The 14,171-nt window shown below is 42.5% G+C and overlaps 1 protein-coding gene across 1 annotated transcript in view; it reads left to right on the top strand.

Annotated features, from left to right (window-relative positions):
- Window positions 1-14,171, top strand: part of gas2l1 (growth arrest-specific 2 like 1) — a 28,296-nt gene that overhangs the window by 5,848 nt on the left and 8,277 nt on the right. The window contains exons 2-3 of the mRNA XM_033620004.2: window positions 6,595-6,702; window positions 13,434-13,530. Coding sequence (XP_033475895.2) covers window positions 6,595-6,702; window positions 13,434-13,530 — 205 coding nt within the window. The remainder of the gene's footprint in view (window positions 1-6,594; window positions 6,703-13,433; window positions 13,531-14,171) is intronic.

Below are 14,171 nucleotides of genomic sequence, written 5' to 3'. Positions count from 1 at the left end.
ATAGTGTGCCTAGAGTGACTTCACTGTACACTCTGTTAAACCTGACTGGAATGGATGTTACTCTGAGAGGGAGAGCTACAGTAGAGAGGGGAGCGAGAGTGAAAGAGAAAAGTAGGTCATCATGCTTTGCATTGGGTCACACTCGTACGCGTTGCTGAGAGAGCGTGGCATCCTTCAGTGTTTCTCTCTCCTGTGCCACATGCACTCATGTTTTTAGGAGTTTAATATTTGAAAGGATTTTTTTTATACCCTCTAGACTTTGCTCAGTAACAGCACACACCACCTCTCCTTCTCCTCGCTATTTTCCATGCGGCATGTGGAAACAGCTGACTCTGCACTTTGCACATTGCCCGCTTTATGTCGTTATTGCATTGCGTTTGATGCTATCTCCTCATCGTTTGCATCATTTAATTGGGTGTTTATCTGAACAGGCTTCGGTCTGTGTGGGTAGTCTGGTTATTTTAGGCACCTGCCTGCAGCCTCTTCATGCTGGTGCTCAGGTGGAAGCTGCCAGGGTGAGAAGAGTGCTGGGCATCAATCCCTCTAACCTCAGCTGTCACAGGGAGAAGTGCTGAGTGTTCTTGAGCCTCATCGCGACAAACCAACAAATGACTTAGACGCTGGCCTGATATTTAATGTCCTGCATCGGGTGATTACACTGCTGTCTGACTAAAGCAGATGAATAATGGAGTTATTCACCTTGCAGCACTTGACGTCCATTAGATTCATATATAATCCCAGCACCCCAGTGAGCAGTTTGTCATGTGGCCAGAAGACAGGCATCGATTTTCAGGGAATGGTTTCCTTGATGTGGTGGATGAGGCCTGCCCTGGAGCTATGATTACATTTTTTACCCTGATCAAACACAACACAGGTTATACAATATACAAAGGTATATTATTATAGTTATAACAGATAAAGGTAGTTTGACATTTTGTATGATATGCTCATTTGCTTTCTTTTTGTGTCTGCATGGTAAATTTGCTATCAAGCAGATTTTTTTATTTACCTTTGGACAGAGCCAGGCTAACTGTCTCCTCTGTTTCCAGACTTTATGCTAAGCTAAGCTAACCAGCTGCTGACTGTATCCTTATATTTAATGGACAGATGTAAAAGTGGTATCGATCTTCTCATCTAACTCTCATCCAGGAAGAAAGTTAAGTGTATTTCTGAAAATGTTGAATATTGCTGTAATGCAGTGGCACTCAGCTTACAGCCACGAGGTGCAGGGTGGCCTGTCGACCATTTTCTAATACCAGTTTGGCAGCATCGAAGCTTCAGTAAAAAAACATCAGCCATAATGGGGGGAGAATGAGAGATGAGAGGACATTTTTTGAAACATGACCTAGGAAAAAGAACACTGCAGAAGACAGCTAAGCCATTTCCTGTCTGTTTTCAGGTGATTTGCCAAGTGCGTTGTAGATTTGTGATATACCAATTTCTTTTTGCATACCTGCCTTTTGAGTTTTTGGGGGCATTCTTCACAAATTTTGCAACTTATCCAGACGCTTAAATGTCCTTGTCTGAGAATGTCAATGCATAATGAATTTTGTTGGATTGCTGTTTGATTTATGGGCAATTTGGGATTTTTGGGGAAATAGTTTTTAAAAATGGTGCATTTAAACACTGATTTGGGCATTGATTACCACTGTAATGATTGCAGCTTCAAAGCTTTCAAGCATTTGGGTCAGTCCTAGTGCCAGGGGAGGATCTGGGGTCTAGACTAAAGCAGAAATGTCATCAAATCCGAGAAATGCCCCTCTTTACACTTGACATGTGGGGCTGCTGCAACTGGATTTGCCTAGTTTATTAATTTTATCTAATAAATATTATTAATGTTTGGCCACTGGCCTCTTGTCATTTTGCAAAAGTGGCCCCTGGGCAAAGCAAGCTAAGTATCCCTGCCGTAATGCAGCCTTTGTTTGCTATATTATTCTGCCTATGGGAGGTAACTGACACACCTGATCCTGGGGCATCAGCCAACGTTTTCCTGTCTCATGTCTGCTGGTGTGGCCTGTTGGACCAGCACGCTAACGGTCTGTAAATACATGCATTTCCATGATCTGTCCAGATTGTCCCCTCAGGCTACAGGTCTAACATAATCAGCATAAATTCATTTGTCGTCTCCCTGCAGCCCCCAGGTTGTTTAAGGAGATCATTTGTGCAGAGGAGGTTGTTCCATCTTTATGAGATGTTGCATGGTTGTCCACAGAGGAGTCGTTTATGTGGGCTGTCAGAACAGTTGTTTAATAGGAGGATAGAGTCTGATATGTAGCTGTTTTCAGAGTGTGTTCACAGGCTTCAGGAATTCTTACTGTGGGTGGTGGAGCAATAACCCCCTCAAGTTCCAAAACTCTCCCTTCTGCCAAGCAGGCGCCCGCAGTGTTTTCTTGTCTCTCATTGCTTATCTGATGGTGAAATTTTTTTTATCTGGGGAAGTTTCCAGTCATGACAGGAGATCCTCAGGGTAACAAGATAAGCTAAGAGAAGAGTGTTGTTGTCATTTTTCGAATTCACCTTGAAAGCACTGCTCACTCTGTGCCATCTTTTAATCCTCCCCATTTCCTTTACCTTTTGAAAAGACTATATACTCTGTCAGAAACCCTCCAATCTACAGTCATCTCCCAGGCGGCACAGAAGTCGAATCCTGGAAACACCCTCGTGTGAATTCCTGCAGAGTGAGTTGTAATGTTCACTTTTTGTTGGAGGAGTTTGGCAATAATTATCCTTCGCACAGCAATCATAAAAGCAGCCAGTTAGGGCAGGCCAGCACACCTATGTTTGATGAGTGCGCTGGTGTAACTGTGTGGTTGTTTGTTGACTCATGGGGAGAACAACCTGATGTTGAAATGGATGTGCGGCTTCTCAGAGTACATTTAGGAAATGTGGATCATCTGAAAACATGAACCACAAAAACCTAAAACCAGAACTCTATATTTTATGTATTAAAGTAGTTGTTATTAGAGTAGAACAATATTGGCAGCCTTGTTCTTTCTTTTGTTATGATACAGTTATGTTAAGCTACTGTTTATAGTCTTAGTGTAGCATGTTAGCTCACATTTCAAATTAGTCAAGAAAATGAGGATTAAAACCAAAACATCTTAATCTCCCCCTCCCATTTCCTCTCTTCATCCCCAGGGTTTGCTCAGTCTCTTCCATGAATGGTCCTTCAGATGTTTGCTGGTCAGGAAGGAAAGGAATGAAGAGATTGTTGACTCACTCTGAGCAGATATGACGTTATCTGGGCAGCGGGATCGTTAAAGCGATGTGTACTTCATATGTGTTTTATACATTAAACTGCTTAGAGACAAACCTCAATCTGAAGGGACTGTTTCTTAATAATGAAAGTGTTTCCCACTCTGTGCTCAAAACATCTCTTGCATTCCTATCTTAAGATAGATACAGCAGATTCTCAGAATAGGGGCGTGCTGTGGATTGTTCAGTCGCTTTTCCTTTCTTTTGCTTTTCAAACATCTGCAGCTCTTGCTGAAACCGTCTCTCATGTGACCAGCATACATCCATAATTCATCCTTCAGTTTTTTTTTTTGCAGGCTTCTAGCTTCACTTCCGCATGTTTCCTGCGTGACCTTGTCTCCCTCCTCCCCTTCTATCTCAGTCTGATGTGTGTGTGTGTGTGTGTGTGTGTGTGTGTTTTGTTTTTAGTGTGTCTGAGTGTACCCATTGTTGACAGTGAAGACATGGGAAGTGCACACATTTGGTGTCAAAGGCTCAGCAGAGTAAATATTTCGAATGCCAGGGCTGCTATTGATTAGGTTATTATTAAAACCCTTCACGGTTGGACTGTGTATCCTGCTGAGTATGAGACACAGTGTTCCGAGTCCTTCACCTTCCCTCTGGAGGAAAACGTATGACCTCAGCTGAACAGCTCTGGGGGAGGTTTTTTGGGAGCAAGAGAAAGGCTTTACTATAGCGAGAATGAAGAAAAAAAAAAGAGTACAGTTAAAACGGGAAGGGTAAGGCTGTGTGTGTCTGTTGCCATAGCAATCTTTCCATTAAGTCACTGGCCGGGGTTTTTCCAAACAGGGCTCGTCCACCTACTGACAGAATGAAAGACGGAGTGACAGAGCGGAGAGGAAGAGAGGGAGCAAGCAGATGTTAGAAATGTAAGCAAAACAAAGAAAGCAAAGACAAATTTAGTGCTGGTCAGCGAGTGCACAGGCTCAGAGTAAAGGCTGACAGACAACAAAGCAGATGAGAGAGAAAAGACAGAAGCAGGTGAGAGGGAGAACAGAGAGGCAGGTGAGGTGCTGAGGCTTACCTCCCTCTTTAATCAGCATGGGGAGGAATGAGGGGTGCTGTTTCAAGAAAATAACCAGGTGCCTCCATAATCTTCCACATACACGATAATGTAGGTGTTACAGGCCAGCCTGCCCACACACACACACGCCACATGCGAGCCATATCCCTTCAGCCCAGTACACAGCATGAAAGCTACTGTAAACAACCAGAGGGTGGGAGCTCACAACCTGACATTTTCCTCTAACACGTCATTTGATCACTTAAAGGGATACTTCACCCACAAAATGGTCCAATTACTCACCCCGTCTTATGTGAGGAAAACTCACATTTTCTTGTGTGCCTCTGTGGTGAACAAAGAATCCGAAAACTGAGAAAATTGGAGTAAAAGGGATCCTGTTTTTTACAGCAGTAAAACTAAATCAAAACATCTGTTAACAAACGTTCACACAGCTCATACAGAATAATACATGTCTCATTTATCCATGCACCAATGCATGAGCAGAATGCGGAAATGTTTTAAATGGTAATGCATGTTTTTGGGAAGTACTGATCATAGGACTGGATAAATGAGACTTGGATTATCCTGCACGAGTTGTGTGAGAGTTTGTAAGTAAGCCGATGTTTGGACATAGTTTAGCAGTTTGTTAAACAGCCCCCTTTTATGCATTAAGAATTATTAATAGATTTGGATTTTTCCCTTGAGGCATGCAGAAAAAATGAAAGCCCTTTTCACACAGAGATCTTGCGATAGGGCTGCAACAAAGACGCATCATTACGCCGGCTTTGCTTTTTTTATGCAGAACCAAACAGTGCAGGCGTCATGCCGCACCAGTGTGCGATTTTAGATAGCATGCCAGCGTTGTGGAAGCAAAAGAAGCGTGACGGTTGTGACATGTAACCCACGTTACAGGCCGCTGTTGCTTTCTAAACAACAACGTCATAACGTAGCAATAATATTCATTTACCATTCTCTTTATATTGTGGTTGATCTTTTCCTCTGATCGGAGGGTGAGGAGCTCCCAGACCTCATTGTCTAACTAATTTGCGGACGTTTTTGGCTGCTGTTCTTCTTCTTCTTCTTTGAGTTAGCTGCTAACTGCTAACAGCTGCTTTTTAAAACTCTCAGCAGTAGGTCCCAAACCTGATTCATCGTTAAAATGTCACACCAGTCTCGTCCATGGTCCTGTTTTGCCTGCTGTCCTTTTTACATAGATGTCAATTTGGCGCTGTTTCTACCTTCACTTTCTGCTTAAAAGCGAGACAAATCTGTCCCATTTTCGCCGATTGTACCTCTAATACAGAATAGTAAGGTGGAAAAATGCCACGACATTACCACCTTGAAAGGGCAGTGTAAAAGGGGCTAAAGATTCCTGCAGGAAATCAGTGTAACATTGGCTGAGTGATTATTTTGTGGGTGAATTGTTCCTTTAAATACCACCAACATACTCCCCTGCCAGTGGTAATGGCTGCTCCTGCACACACAGTTAGGGAGCTGTTTCCCCTCCTGTCTTCCTGTGCTTCCCTCTGTCCGCTTTCCTGCTCTACTTTCTTTCACTCCTGGTCGACAACTGCGCATACGCCTTTGTCTGAGAGAGACGCCAAGAAAAACATCAAAGTTGTCCAATCCTGCAAGAGCCCAGGCCTGTGCAACACAGGCGGACCTCGCTCCACCCTGCAGTTGTGTCTGTACCTAATAAGCACCCCCAACCACAGCAAGGGCACGAGCTCTGGCTCTCTTGATTCAAAACCCAGCTGGCAGCACCGGCCTGCTGACATCATCACCACCAGTCTGGTTTCTGAGCTCCTTCCCTCCTCAGTTTATGATGTCACAACCAGAAACATTGTCATGTAACAGCCCAGAGGGCAGAGAGGCAGAGTATTCATTAGCATGTCCACATATGTATTTTTGTGCTTTTGTGACACTCTGCGGTGAGCTGAATTACCATAATGTTCTGGAGAGAGGAGATGAAGCAGGACTTTTAATGTGGTGAGAGAGTGGGGCGGGGCACCCTAACACCCAGTGGGTGCTCAGAGAGAAAAGTTGGCAGGAAGATGACGCACAAACAATCTCCACACTCAACACCCTTGTGCACTGAGGCAGCCAAAGACTGCTCATTTCTCACACCATAAAACAGAGACCTCGTGTTGTTGACACACAGCGCTCAGGACTGGCGGCACTTTGGTGATGGATCCAGATATATGTGACTAAACATGATCTCATGTCGGGGCACTGACCCGAAGAACAGGAAGGGATCACTGTCAGGTTCCTCTCGGATGTGTGTGTCATGTTTGTGTGCCATGGATGTTAAACTACTTTTGTTTTGTTCTCCTCAGGTGCGTGAGATTCTGGGCCGCTGTTCCTGTCCGGCTCAGTTTCCTATGATCAAGGTGTCGGAGGGGAAGTACAAAGTTGGAGACTCCAGTGCATTGATCTTCATAAGGGTAAGCCCTCACCAACATGAGCAAATTATGTGTCACTGTGAGCCATGAGACATGTGTTAGTGTTCATATTTTATGTTTATAGATTTCACAGGAAAATAATAGTGCATTATATTTTCAGTAAAAAATGTTGGATTCAAGATGCTATATATAACAAAATTTTAGTCTTTAAAACTGGGTTTTTAATCCAGATTAATGTCTTTAATTATTACTGATACAACTCACAGACTAAAACTGCTCTTGAATTAAGCTATTTAAGATTATATTTGAGGTATAAATAATACCAAATGAATAAAAGAAGCTTCATGCACATTGTCAGGTCACTTGCACTTCAAGTAAAGTTCTGGTTTATCACAACTTGGGCCTTATTTCAGTAATTTTGGCCATCATTTCTATCAGTTATTATAACATTCATCATGTTAGTTATTGAACTCTGGGAACATGGAGACGTCACAACAAAGAAAGCTGACAGGTACAGTTGTACAGGCAAAAACTAAAATGATTGGTTTAATTATTACCCAAGCTGTCTATGGTATACATCCATCACAGTTTGCAGATTGACCTCCTGGTTTATTGGAATACTTAACGCCCCCAAATGACCAACTACTCACCCTGTGTTAGGTTAAATTTCAGAAGAAGTCTTTGGTTTTCTCACATGCCTCCATGATGAACGAAGAAACCAAAAAGAAAGAAATTTTTTGATGAATCAGAGTAAAATGGGGCTACGTTCAACAACAGCAAAACTATATATAGCATCTTTTAACACACTCTCACGTAACTTGTGGTATGCTCAGTACTTCCCAAACACCCATGATTTGCTAAAACTTTACTATTTAAAACACTTTGGCATACACTGTTTCAGGCATGGACAAATAGCGTGCCTGGGCAGGCACATGCATTTGAACTCAATGGAAGGCAAAAGCAGAGCTCAAATTCATGCACTTGCTCTGACGTGACATTTGTACACCAAACTGTTTTTAAATATTTTGGTTGTAGCAAAAAAAAACATTTGTGATCAAAAGGTCATCAAGTTCATGTTGAATAGAAAAATAATTTGGAGCTAGATGGCAACGTGCGAGTACTTTTTGTCTTTTTCGCCAGATTAATTTTATTGTACTTGTCAAAAATTAAGGTGCGGTGTTATCACTTTTTAAATTTCACCTCCAGACAAAGTGTTTTATCTGACCAAACAGTTCGACCGCTTGTGTTTCTTGACCTCTACGTTGTAGCAATGTTGCCAGATCTCTGATAAAAATGAAAGCCAAACAATGAAAAGTTGACCTACGTTGTAATAAACCTGAATTGTCTTAAAGGTCAGCTTTACACCACGTGTTCACCTGCATATAAAAGCTACGTCGGCACGTAGCACAGTAGACTGTGAAGCCTGCAGTAATTGCATGGAACCATACGGTGTTAGCATATGGCATCATATGTTGTTTCAAGGAGAACAGGGTTATGTAGCAACAGATAACCCCCTCAGCTGCTCGTTGGCCTCAGAGCCCAGAGAACTGTACAGCGTATGTAACAGCATTGTGATTTCTCTGTCTCATGTGAGTGTTTACTAACTGGCCCACTCCCAGGACTGTACTTTTTTTTCCCACTGGGACACAATTAGAGCTGTACGTCATTTCCTTAGTCGCCCCTTATCTTGGCTGTAGCCTGTTTCTGCTGGACTGTTTGTCTCAGTTTCACTCTAAGAGCTGCCACTGAACCCACATCAGGCCTCAAAGGACCAGGCAGGAAGGCTGGCGTATACCAGGGATCGATTTAGTCTCACTTACCTAAAATGTGCCCTAGCCAGATTAATGGACTCATTGGATGGCATTACAGGTTGTCTGCATGTCAATATTTCTCCATTTTTTGCAGCACCACTGTGTGAAGCAATGGTTGGCACACTCCTTTTCTGGGAAATAGCTTCTTCTACATTCCTCGAAGGTGTCATGTGTACTGCATTCAGTAGGATTAACTGTAAAACAATGTTAGGGTTGAATCTTGTGTTTCAGTTTTTAACAAAGCAAGACTCTCCCCAGCATAATTAATAAATGCAACACTCTCTGCATAACAGTTTAAAATATGGTACTGATGAATCTTTTCACCACAAATAACTACATTAGGCTGAGCGTAAAGACTTAAAGACAGCATAGTCTCTAGAATTTCTAACATATTAGTGAAATACAGTGGCGCCCTCTTATAGGGATCGATGTCAGTCAGGGTCAAATTGATCACCAGAAGCGGATGATTATAATAGACACTTTATTTTTGCTTATTCCTCATGCAGATTACCATCTAATTGACATTTGTATGCTTATTACATGAACATAAAGTAATAGGGAACATCACATTGGGGCATTATGTGACCAAGCATTATCATTTCGCTTGATGATGACAGCTTCAACCACAGGTGCTTTCCACGTGTGCAGTCGTTTTCTGTCTCCATCAGCAGCCATGACTGTTTCTTGTTGTTAGAGTAGATGACACAAGTTAGCCGGAGGAACACAAAGTTTTGCTGCTGCATCTTGTTGGCTTTTTTTTGGCAGTTTGTCATAAGCTTTGAATGTTTTTCTTTGAGATAAAACGACTTTCTCTCCAGGCAAAGTATCATGGGAGTTAAGTAAAACAAATAGAATTACCATAGTTTTAAATGTTTTTTCAATATGTTGTCATGTATGTAAAGACCCAAAATAAACACTGTAGGCGGACTACTTTATTATCATAAACATATTATTTAAACAGCATTTGTATAGGAATCATTCTGTCTCAGGCTTTTTGATCCATATAACCTGTTCGTCCCTGTAACCGTGATCATTTTCATTAGCTATCAGTGCGCACATTAGCAATTTCCAAATGTAGGCACACAAAATGATTAATATTCCAGCCACTCGATTTTTCCAAGACATTGTAAAAGGCCAAACTTATATTGTCGAACTTTACGTGACCCATTTAACATCTTTTACTCTCGGTCATGGTGCAGACTAAAGTGGTTGATCTGTGTTAAATGAAGTCGTGACACAGAGACAGGATTGTTCTCTTTTTCATCTCATGTCATAAATGCACAATTATGAGCAATTAGGTGCACTAAAGCTATCATTAGCGTCTGTTAAATTAATCCTGTGAGGGAAGGCTGGAATATAAATTTGAGATGAGGGAAAAAATAAAAGACCTCCCTCCCTTCAGTAAAATTGAAAATACATAACCCCCCCCCAATAATTTTCCTACAGTCCCTAAGATGATTGAAAACTCATGCTGGCCTGTCGGAATAGCCATTTTAATGACAGACATATTTAAACGGGCCTGTTCGCAGTGTGTGTGTGTGTGTGTGTGTGCACGCGTCTGTGTATGTGTGTGTGTTCAGGAGCCTTTGACTTGTCAGATTAGCTCTCTTCACACTGTCTCCGCCCTCTCCTGATTCCTCCCTGGGGATGACAGTGATCACGCATATGCCCGAGTGCGGCCAACACACTTCTCTTATTCTTCTGAGGTGAGGAAGCAGGCAGCCGCTTTTGAAAGCCAACAAACCCCTATTCAGCTGACAAAGCTCTGACAAGGATCTCGCGCTGAACGAGGGGGTGAAGCAGAGAAAGCGAATGAGCCATATGGGGGGGGGGGGGGGTCAATAAGGAGTCTTTGTCCCCAGGGAGGTCGAGATGCCTGCAGTCGCAGGGCACAACAGCTGAAATGAACCATGAGCTTAATTTTTGAGCTCACCAGCAAGATTTAAGAAGAAATCGGTTCAACACGCCCCTGCAATGATAACAAGAAGTCTCTCTGTTCGCTGTTGCCATAGAAACAGGGATTGGGTCTCTCTCCACTGAAGACTGTGATACCCCTTCAGTGGTTGGGAAATAAGGCAGCTAAGCCACAGATCTAAAGTGGAACATGGTCCCAAATCGTCTATTTAGCCTAAACGGCCTGCTCAGCAGTGCTGCAGCGTTATGTATAAAATATGAAATGCATAAATAGCTTGTTGGATATGGAAACAAGTGATATAGAATACAGTAACACAAAGATTTAATCATACAGCGTTTTAAATACCCTTGATGATTCTTTTTATAGTTGTGCAATTATCCCACTCCAGTTACACAAAGATATTTGTTTGTTTGGATTCCCAGTAGCTGTTACCATCATGGCAGTCACCCCTCCTCCAAAGCAGTAAGAAATTCATGAAATTGAGATATGAAGCCATGTCTATATATGTCACAACAACACCTATGTTGTAGTACATTTTACATTCAGTGGCACCCCCAGAAACTTCTCTTAGGGGTGACCAGATGGGGCCACTGAAGATTTTAGGATGGCACACCAAAACCAAAAGCCCAAACTGTATTTCAGGAATTCAATTATGCACTTGAGGTATATAGGCTAGTTGAAAGTTGTGATGATGTGCATAGGCTAATACTGGTACAGTAAGAGTTTGGAGTTCCACAACAATCCTGTTTTAATGTGTCACGTATCGATGCATGTTTGGTGATTCATTGTTCCTCAAATAGACTGGTTGTCATTTTCCTTAAAAGGACAAATATACAGCTTTGATTTGAAGAAGTTAATTGATTGGAAGGAACAAAACATTTACTGGGAACAAGCCCTCTCAAGTTTAGGGGAGACTGGTGGCTACCCATAGATAGAAATGTTCACTGGGTTATCTTGAAGTGAGAGTGTGAGAGACCTCTTTGAAAGTGCCCAAAATTTAGCCTTAAATTGTAGAGTCATTTAGCTCCCTGAAAGACAAGCTATGCTGACATGGTTGATACTAATAGATGCCATAGATCAGTGGTTCCCAACTGATGGGTCGTGGTCCAAAAGTGGGGTGTGGGTCCTGAATGGACCGCAATTGACTCACGACATGTCAAGTTTGTTAAAAAAAAAAACACACTTAAATTTGAAAGTATAGTGAATTTCTGGCCCAAGCTTTTATTTTGAAGTGCCATATCTTGCTGTAGAGTGAGTGAATAACATACAGCTACTTAACAAAGACAACAAACTAGTCACTTTGTGGACCTTTAACTAATGACTCTGGGGCAATCTGGACCCTGTGACTAGACCAGTTGGGAACCACTGCCTTAGGTTGTGTAGTTTCACAATATACCACTACTGTTGCACTTGCTTAAAATGAGCATGCCACAGCTTCTTAAAGACAGTGGCGGGACCAGTAGTTGTATTAGGGGGCCATGGGGCCATTGAGGTCCCACCTTGAGTCGCCACTGTGTACTCTAAGCAAAAACTAACATAAGTGATAGCAGAGACAGTGATAATATTGATGAGTTGATAACTTTTAAATTAATTGCAAACTAATTTTATAATCACTTAATCTGTTTCAATATTTTTTTTTTAAGAAAAAAAGTCTAAATTCTCTGATTCCAGCTTCTTGAATTTGAATATGGTTTCTTTACTTTTCTATGACAGTAAACTCAATATTTGGGTTGTGGACAAAAGAAGACATTTGAGGATATCATCTTCAGGAAAATAAATTACACATTGATTGACAATGAAATTAATTATCAGTTGCAGTGGTACTCTGCAGTGTGTGGATCTCTGTCAAGCTTTATGATGTTTATGTATTGTAGATTATTCATCAGTGATGATAAAAATATGACATGAACTCACACAGCCTTGCTTTTCACTGCTGGCACACGATGGTCACGCAGAATCACACAAACAGTAAACCTGTTACTGACATAAGGCCAGGGCAGTGGACAGTAAGCAGTTTATACCATCAGGTCTGATAGAGATAAGCAGATCAGCTGTTTTGACGGATTTCATGTAGTAGGAGAGCAAGGCCGATGAAAAGACTTGTAGTGGATTGGCAGGGATTGTATTAGAGAGAAGGTGGGGTCAGACTTTGGTGCACATGTCTGTGGCCTCTCTCTGACACACGGTCAGGGACCCAGAGATGAGGCGCTGGGCCACGTGTGATTTGGTGGCAATAAACTCTGTGCCAGCCCACGCAGATGTACCAATATGGCTTTGCCTCGCCTGCCCTCAGAGACACGGGTACAATCTTTAAAACATGTGGCTGGCAGACCTTATTACACAACCCAAGGCGGGGGGACGCATCCACGGGGCTCTCACATCAGGCAAATTGCATTGCCTCAGTAAAGGCAAATTCTGCCTGGAGGCAGCGAGACTCTTCGGTCTCATCTTGTGGATGTGTGTGCTTCAAAGAGCAGAGGAGAGTAGGAAGTGACATATCCACCGACCCCCCTCTGTTTTAGCAACCCAGGCCCCCTCTCCTCTCTGGTCCTCTCCACGGTAACTGAAGTCTCAGCTGAGGAGCAGAGAGGACATCAGGGTGAGTTGTTATTACCATGCTAATTCACCCTGCTTCCCCCTGAAAACACGGGGAAGGCATGAGAGAGAGAGAGCCCAAAAAGAGAGTGTCTTTCACAGCACTTTGGCTCTTTCTTATGCCACCGTACTCTGTTTAATTGTGAGTTGGCATGGCAATGAACAGCCCTCATAATAGCAGCAGCTGGGGGTGATGTGGGAGAAAGAGGAGGTGTGGGGGAGGGAGAGGCAGGGGCACAGGCAGGGGTGCATCTAGATGTTGCATAACACTGAGGACCAGCCAGCCCTCAGCAAGCTGTCCCACTTGTGGAATTTGCATATCTATTGACTTGTGCAGTGTGTGTGGTAGTGCAGCAGTATATCAAAAGGTTTAGCCATTTTATTTGTGCACGAATGTGTGTGTTACTCTCCATTTATCTATTGAAGACTTGTTTTCTCTTTTCTCCCCTCAGGTCCTACGTACTCATGTGATGGTGCGTGTTGGAGGGGGCTGGGACACTTTAGAGCACTATTTGGACAAGCATGACCCGTGTCGCTGTGCTGCTTTCGGTGAGGTCACTTCCTGTTCCCTGTCAGCCCATTACAAAACAACTTCATTGTTGTGTCTCGTTGTTGCATAATTCATCATGCATTTAAGATCATAAACAAATGATTCACATCTGATGCAATATGTACAGACTACAACACTGTGAAGGTCAGCAATGTTGAGAAATTGTGTTTGTCATACAGTCTTAGTCATAGATGGATTACTGAGGCCCAGGGGCCAAAAGTCTCAGGGGTCCCCCTGACCTTCACCTGCAAAATGTCACTTAAATTAACAGGTATCAACCAGTAAGAGACTCAAAATGACCCCAAAGAGATGCGGAGGAACTGCAAAGAGACACAAAACAACCAAATTAGACACAAATATATCTCAAAGAGACACAAAATGACAACGAACACATGCAAAGGAACTACAAAGAGACACAAATGACCACATGATGACTAAAAAGAGATGCAAAGGAGCTAGAGACACAGAACAACTACAAAGACACAAATGTATCTCAAAGACACACAAATTGACCTATAAAGAGACATAAACAACAACAAAGGCATGCAAATGAACTACAATGAGGCACAAAATCACCAGAGATCCATAGAAACTACAAAGAGACACAAACTGACCTTTAAAGAGACATAAACAACAACAA

Source organism: Epinephelus lanceolatus, chromosome 9 (assembly GCF_041903045.1).
Source record: "Epinephelus lanceolatus isolate andai-2023 chromosome 9, ASM4190304v1, whole genome shotgun sequence".
NCBI classification, from domain to species: domain Eukaryota; kingdom Metazoa; phylum Chordata; class Actinopteri; order Perciformes; family Serranidae; genus Epinephelus; species Epinephelus lanceolatus.
Note: the sequence above shows the minus strand (reverse complement) of the source record. Positions and strands in the feature narration are given on the sequence as shown.